The sequence below is a fragment of the Lactuca saligna genome, chromosome 9 (genome assembly GCF_052625555.1).
Source record: "Lactuca saligna cultivar CGN05327 chromosome 9, ASM5262555v1, whole genome shotgun sequence".
In the NCBI taxonomy this organism is placed as follows: Eukaryota; Viridiplantae; Streptophyta; class Magnoliopsida; order Asterales; family Asteraceae; genus Lactuca; species Lactuca saligna.
Genome location: NC_136425.1, coordinates 53,863,240 through 53,870,454, shown reverse-complemented (window position 1 = coordinate 53,870,454; position 7,215 = coordinate 53,863,240). Strand labels below are relative to the sequence as shown.

At 27.5% G+C, this 7,215-nt stretch overlaps 1 protein-coding gene across 2 annotated transcripts; it reads left to right on the top strand.

The window, feature by feature from the left end:
* Window positions 1-888: 888 nt before the first annotated feature.
* LOC145014708 (65-kDa microtubule-associated protein 3-like) lies at window positions 889-6,581 on the top strand. 2 transcript variants are annotated; one of them, XM_078973141.1, is made up of 12 exons: window positions 889-1,013; window positions 3,131-3,210; window positions 3,333-3,539; window positions 3,668-3,907; window positions 3,993-4,205; window positions 4,294-4,449; window positions 4,530-4,689; window positions 4,791-4,942; window positions 5,278-5,365; window positions 5,454-5,527; window positions 5,619-5,693; window positions 5,845-6,581. In XM_078973141.1, the coding sequence occupies exons 2-12, from the start codon at window positions 3,139-3,141 to the stop codon at window positions 6,400-6,402; spliced, it is 1,995 nt and encodes a 664-aa protein (XP_078829267.1). In that variant the 5' UTR covers window positions 889-1,013; window positions 3,131-3,138; the 3' UTR covers window positions 6,403-6,581. The 2 variants fall into 2 exon arrangements, with proteins under 2 accessions (XP_078829267.1, XP_078829266.1); XM_078973140.1 differs by lacking the exon at window positions 889-1,013 and adding an exon at window positions 2,497-2,673.
* The last annotated feature ends 634 nt before the right edge of the window (window positions 6,582-7,215 follow it).

Genomic DNA, 7,215 nt, shown 5'->3' with positions numbered 1-7,215 from the left:
TATTTTGTTATCAAAATTTTCTTTATATATATATATATATATATATATATATATATATATATATATATATATATATATATATATATATATATATAATCTTTGACACAGGGATTTATATATCCAGAGATTTCTATCACACAATTATACATCTAGTTACATATGGTTACACTTACTGTGTATAATGTATCATTACCAAACAAAAACCCTGAACCATTGAAAGATCTATATACCTAAAAGTCATTATATAATGATATTCTAATGACATATGATCATATAGGGTCACACCTTATAACAAGTTACCACATAATATTTTTCCAACATATTGAGAATTATTGTTTCTAGGAAAAAAAATAATAAAAAAGAACAAAAGTTATATATATATATATATATATATATATATATATATATAATCTTTGACAATGGGACTTGCAAAAGTTGTTTGTCTAGGTGAACCGATTCACAGACAAGGTCAAGTGAATCATGACTTCTTTAAAGTCAAAGTTAATTATGATAAGTTAACACCAAACTGGTGTAGTGTGCAGTGTTTATTTTTGTTCATAAAATTTTAATGATGTTATCATCCATATTATACAGTGTTTTTGGAACCTCTCAAACACAAAATCAAAAGTTGAATCATTCATGTAATGAAATTCGTAACTCTTCTAATATTATTGGTCAAACAAGGGTTATTATGAGTGTGATTCTTGTGGTCAAAAGAATATCAACCACCAATTATGCCTTTAGATCTAATGCTTGAATGGGAACAATCTTGTTTTTGGATTCTTGTCGTCATGATTTATAGAACATGTGTAATTAGGTACATCATGAATGGATGTGTTCAAAGGTCAAAACACAAACTTTAAACCAACTCGGATCAAAACAACTGTAAGCAATTACAACCACCTTTATTAAAGAAGTATAAGGCGATCTAAGAAAAGCATTTCAAGAATATCAAGGAATAACATCATAAGGGCAACCCATGAACTTAATTCGTCATATCTTACACATTTAAGGTATTTTTTTTTAGCTTTATACATTTATAATTGATGTTTATCTTGTTATTAGTCGTTATGAGTTTTGTAGAATAACATTTTTAATTGGCTATGGAGCCTGGATTAGAGGTTTTAATGATAAATTGAGAGTGTGAAGAGGGCCATGGACAAAGGCATTATATGCCATAAGCATGTGAAGGAGTGTTTGTTTCGCTTTTTCTTGACATTTTTTTAAAGTCATGGTCCCATATTTACATAAATAACCCATAAAATTGAATTTTGGGGGCATACTCTTGTGCACGTATTCCATCATGGCTTGTTTACATGATCAAATAAAACCATATGATACTTGAAATATAATTGTTTTGGGGCTTATGGTTCACCCCAATATACCAAGTTTCCCTCATTCTCAAACTATGGTTCTAAATAATATATGAGATTTAAGGGATCGCTTCTGGGTTTACAAGTTGTCTTCAACATTTAACTTATTTGTAAGAACTGTATACGTTCTTATGTAGGATTTTAGAAATGATTATAGAAGAAGAAAATCAACTTTAGAAAACTAGAAAATAAAATTGAGAAAAATATAACTTCTGTAAACCTTGAAATTTTTAATGGTAATTTCTTTTTATCAAATTAGAAAAATAACAATAATGACATTCTCTAACCAACCAACCTATTGAAATTTTCATAATTTTTTAATTTATTTCAAATAATGACTTTAAATTGATTAATTAATGTTGAATAAATAGAAAGACATACAAATATAGCTATTGTATTAGTTAACAACAATAATAATAAATAATAAATGGTTTTAAAACTTTCTACATAGATAGTGATCTATACCTTTTTAATAATAATAATTTATTTTAAAATTAATTAACAATAATAATAATTAATATTAACATAAAGTTATAAACTAGATTATGTTACTTTACAAAATACAAACATTAGTTAGATATTTCAAATAATCATTATGATTCAAATTTTCAAAAAAATGAAGTAATTAATCATAACAATAATTAAAATGTAAAAGTAATTCCAAAACTATATGTAATTTTATTAACATGCAAGTATCTCACAAAGGCCATTGAACTGTGCGACTTTAATAAATATTTATTCTATAATATAGTTCAAAATAGTTATTATTTTATACAACATTAAAAAGAAAAGGTAAAAATTATTATTTTACAACTAATACTAATAATATAATAATTTTAATACTATATTTATCAAAATATATAACCATTGATCATGCAATATTGGAAGATTTAATTAGTTTTTGTTTTAATAAATAAAGATAGTTAAGCAAATGAAAATGACCTGAAGTTAGTTTCTTCTTTTAAAAACATGAAAAAGGAAAAACATCGGCCCATGTTAGCTTACATTAAATTGGGCTACCTTAAGTAAACAATTCGCCTTGGCCCTTATTTTGAAATTCAAATCGTCACATCAATTCTCACCAACATCGTAGGTTTCTTATATATGTTTCTCAACGGTCGAATTCTCAGAAAACGGCTACTCTCTCTCTCTCTCTCTCTCTCTCTAGCTTCCTTCTCAAATTTGGGATTTCGATTTCTGTAATTTTCTCATAAGCAATCAGATTGTGTTCTTCGATCTCTCCCTCCTTCTTCGATAGATTTCATCAGTCGATCCAGTTGCAAAGACCACATTTGTTCAGGTTTGAATTTGTTTAGATCTGAATCCGTCTCCCCTTCTTCGTTTGTAATGTTTTTCATTAAATGATGCTTCAAATTGAATAGGAAATATAAACACTTACATGCCATTTTATATACATTTATATGCATTTTTTGATTTGAATGTTTCTTATTGTGTGCTTAGAGCTAGATCTCTGATCCTTCTCCATCGCTGACATGATGCCATACCATAAATTTATACATTCCATCCAATTTCAAATTACAGATACAATTCCACTTTATAGGGTTTATCAAATCAATTCAATTTCAACTTCTATTGATGTGAATCTAAAAAGAATATGAGAAAATTCATATCAGTTTTGAACTCGAAACATACCAATTTCACCTCAAATGTCAAAGCTCGTGTGTATATTATACGTATTTCTTGCTGAATTCTTCATAAGTTTGATTCAAGCCTCTAATTTTTATGATTTGAAATAGTTATCAGAATGCCTACTCCAACAAAAGATCCACTTTTGCAAGCGGAAACAACATGTGGATCGCTTCTATATGAACTTCAGGTACCCATTCACCATTGCAATTTCAAACTCTAAAAAGTAATTCCAATTCTTCTCAACTCAATACTTTCTACTAATCACGTTTACTTCTGTTTAATGTTTTATACAAATCTTTCCGAAAAAAGATTATTTGGGATGAAGTTGGCGAAAACGACACTGAAAGAGATAAAATGTTGCTAGAACTCGAACGTGAATGTCTTGAAGTATACAGACGAAAAGTTGATTCAGCAAATAAACGTCGAGCTCAATTAAGACAAGCAATCGCTGATTCTGAAGCAGAATTAGCAGCCATTTGTTCTTCCATGGGAGAGAGACCTGTTCATATTAGGCAGGTAATTATTTATTAGATTTAGATATCTAAATCTAAAATCTTATCCCATTTTCTTGAAAAAATCACTTCTCATTTAATACTTTTCTGCAATTCTCTCAATTTCTAAACATTTACATGTTACATTTTCAGTCTGATCAAACTCCTCGAAGCCTAAAGGAAGAACTAAGAGCCCTTCTTCCAGAACTTGAAGAAATGAAAAAGAGAAAATCCGAAAGAAGAAATCAATTTCTTGAAATCTTGGAACAAATACAAAAAATACAAATGGAGATTTACACAACTTCTTCAAACACAATCTTGGATGAAACTGATCTCTCTTTAAGAAACCTTCAAGAACTTCAAACTAAACTGCAAACACTTCAAAAGGAGAAGGTAATCTTATTTTATCATCTATGAAATTTTAACAATTTTTCATATAATGAATTATTAATATTTTGTTAATGCTAATAATATCCAGAGTGATCGTTTGAAGCAAGTTCTAGACCACATGAGTTCCTTGAATTCACTCTGTTTGGTGTTAGGAATGGATTTTAATCAAACAATTCAAGAAATCCATCCTACTTTATCTGAAGGGGCAAATATGTCAAAAAACATAAGTAACGAGACAATTTCAAAGCTAGCAAATTCCATACAAAGACTTCGAGAGATTAAAATAGAAAGAAAGCAAAAAGTAAGTAATGGGGTTGATTTATTATAGTAAGTATATTTATTTATATTCTGAGTTTATTTGATGAAAATTTATGGAATAATCTTTTTAGATTCAAGATCTTGCAACATCTTTAATAGAGCTATGGACATTAATGGATACTCCTATTGAAGAACAACAAATGTTTCAAAGTGTTACATGTAACATAGCTGCTTCTGAAGAGGAGATAACAGAGCCCAATTTGCTTTCAGTGGATTCCATTAATTATGTAAGTTTTATTTATTTATTTATTTTTTTTCATTTTCAGAATTAAGTTGTAAAAACTATAATATGTTATATACATTAAAGGTTGATGCTGAGGTGTCAAGGCTAGAGGAGTTGAAGTGTAGTAAAATGAAAGAACTTGTTATGAAGAAAAGAACAGAGTTAGAAGATATTTGTAGAAAGACACATTTGATTACAGAATCTGATACTTCATTAGAAATTGCCATTGAAGCCATTGAATCTGGTATATGTTAAAAGATGTGGTATTTTTTTTAAATTATTTAGTTTTGATATATTATTATTATTGACTGATGTGTGTGTGTGTGTTTTTTTTATTGAATAAAGGAGTTGTGGATGCTAGTAGTGTTCTTGAACAAATTGAGATTTTAATTGGGAAAGTGAAAGAAGAAGCTTTTAGTCGAAAAGAAATTCTTGAAAAAGTTGAGAAATGGATGACTGCTTGTGCAGAGGAATGTTGGCTTGAAGAGTATAACAGGGTATTTTGGTCTTTTTACAACTTACTTGTGTTTGAATAATAAAAATTTTCAATAACTAGTTTAAGAATTTTGGTCCTTATTTTAAGGTTTTTGTAATGTTTTGTGTCATGTTCCAAGTAGAATGGTTACATTACCCTTTTCTGATTTTTTTTTTTATAAATCAAAGGGTAATATAGTCATTTTTCTTGAAATATGAACAAGAATCACAAATATCTCAAATAATGTCCAAAATCCCAAGACAAAACATTTTAGTCTTAATTTCAACATAAATTTTTTTTATAAATAAAGGGTAATATAGTCATTTCACATGGAAAATACCATTTTTTTTAATGCAGGATGATAATAGATATAATGCTGGAAGAGGTGCTCATCTTACACTTAAACGTGCAGAAAAAGCACGTGCTTTGGTTAATAAACTTCCAGGTAATTTTTTTTTTTTTTTTAAATTATAAAAAGAAAATTCCTAAATTTTTTTTATTTATAAATTATTCATGCATCTTTTCAAAAACAGGAATTGTGGAAGCTTTAGCTACGAAGACAGTAGCTTGGGAGAATGAGAGAGGTGTTGAATTTACTTATGATGGGGTAAGATTGTAATTTCCTAATTATATTTTCATTTTTACATTGTTTATTATTTTTTTAAAATTATTCTAGCAATCTAATTTGTTATTTTCAGGTTCGGCTTCTTTCCATGTTGGAGGATTATAAGATGTTAAGACAAGAAAAAGAGGAAGAAAGAAAAAGACAAAGGGTATAAATAATAAATATATATATATATATATATATATATATATATATATATATATATATATATATATATATATATATATATATATATTTATTAAATTAAAGGCAAAATATGTAATTGAAGTGCAAATACGATGTCGTTTTTGGTATTTCAGGATCAGAAGAAACTTCAGGGACAACTGATAACAGAACAAGAAGCACTTTTTGGATCAAAACCAAATCCAATGAAACAACAAAGTGCTACGAAAAAAGGGGCAAGATTGTCATTTGGCAATTCAAATGCTACAATCAACAGAAGATTATCATTAGGTCATGCAACCCCTAAACCGGATATTAATTCCAAAACTACCCCTAGTTCACGTTCTACCAAAAAAATCGATGGATTCCGCAAGCCTTTTTCTCCCATTTCTTCCAAAACTACCCCTAATGTCACAACAGAAGTTGAGAAAAAACACGAGATGCTACAAAAAACATTCCAAAATAATAACAATACGTTGCCATTTACTACCCCTACAAAAACTACGATATTTGGTTTAGAGGATGAAAATACAAATAGAACTCCGAAAACAAATTTAATTCCGATTTTACCCTCGACACCATATACTACGGGTTCTATTGCGATGCAAACAGCTGTTACACCTGCCCCTGTTTTGATTAAGGAAGAGGTTATTGAGTATTCCTTTGAAGAAAGAAGAGCTGGTTTTGTGATATGATGGATTTTTTTTTTTTTTTTTGGTTTTTTAATCTTGTGTTTTTAGTGTTTTTTTTTTTGCTTTGAAAGTCAAATTAAAATTGGCTTGTAATATGAATTGAATTCATATGTTGCTCGTTTGGGTAATGTTATTATAAAATCTGTTTGTTTCGTTTATAAATAAGTTGAAATTTTTTAATCTTTGTTTTTTTTAATGTTTTTCATGCCTTGAAAGTCATGTTGCAATCGGCTTTTGTAATATGAATCGAGTTAACTTGAGAAATTAAAGATAATCAAATTGTTTATTTATTATTTTATTTTATTTTTGTTTTTGTTTTTTTGAATTTATTTTTTTTATTTGGTCATTTTTAAGACAAGTTAACTTGAGAAATTAAATCTGTATTTTTTAAGATACATATGGATTAAATTTGTATATATGTTTTAATTTTTTAAAAGTTAACTTGAGAAATCAAATCTGTATTTTTTTAAGATACCATATAGATTAAATTTGTATAAAAGTTTCAATTTTAAACCGACATATAAATAAATAAAAATAGATTCAAACTTATTTTTTAAGATACCACACAGTTTTTTTTTTTTAATGTGTAGAAGAAATAATTACACATAGTTCGGTTGTCATTATTAACTTTATTTAATGTATATTTACTAATTTAGGTTTGTGGTCAACGTGAAGAGAAGCAGTCAAAGGTAGTAGGAGACAGAAAAAGATCCAATATTCTAATATTAACTTTATATTCTTTAATTCAAATAATAAATATATAATAAATTTTTATTTAAAAACAAAGATTTTGCGAATATAATTATTATTTTAAAT

What these genes read in the sequence shown, in the direction of transcription:
- LOC145014708 (XM_078973141.1), top strand. Translation starts at nt 3,139, where the DNA reads ATGCCTACTCCAACAAAAGATCCACTTTTGCAAGCGGAAACAACATGT. An exon ending in CATTGAAGCCATTGAATCTG is followed by an intron (nt 4,690 to 4,790) that starts GTATATGTTAAA and finishes TATTGAATAAAG; the next exon opens with GAGTTGTGGATGCTAGTAGT. An exon ending in TTTGGTTAATAAACTTCCAG is followed by an intron (nt 5,366 to 5,453) that starts GTAATTTTTTTT and finishes TTTCAAAAACAG; the next exon opens with GAATTGTGGAAGCTTTAGCT.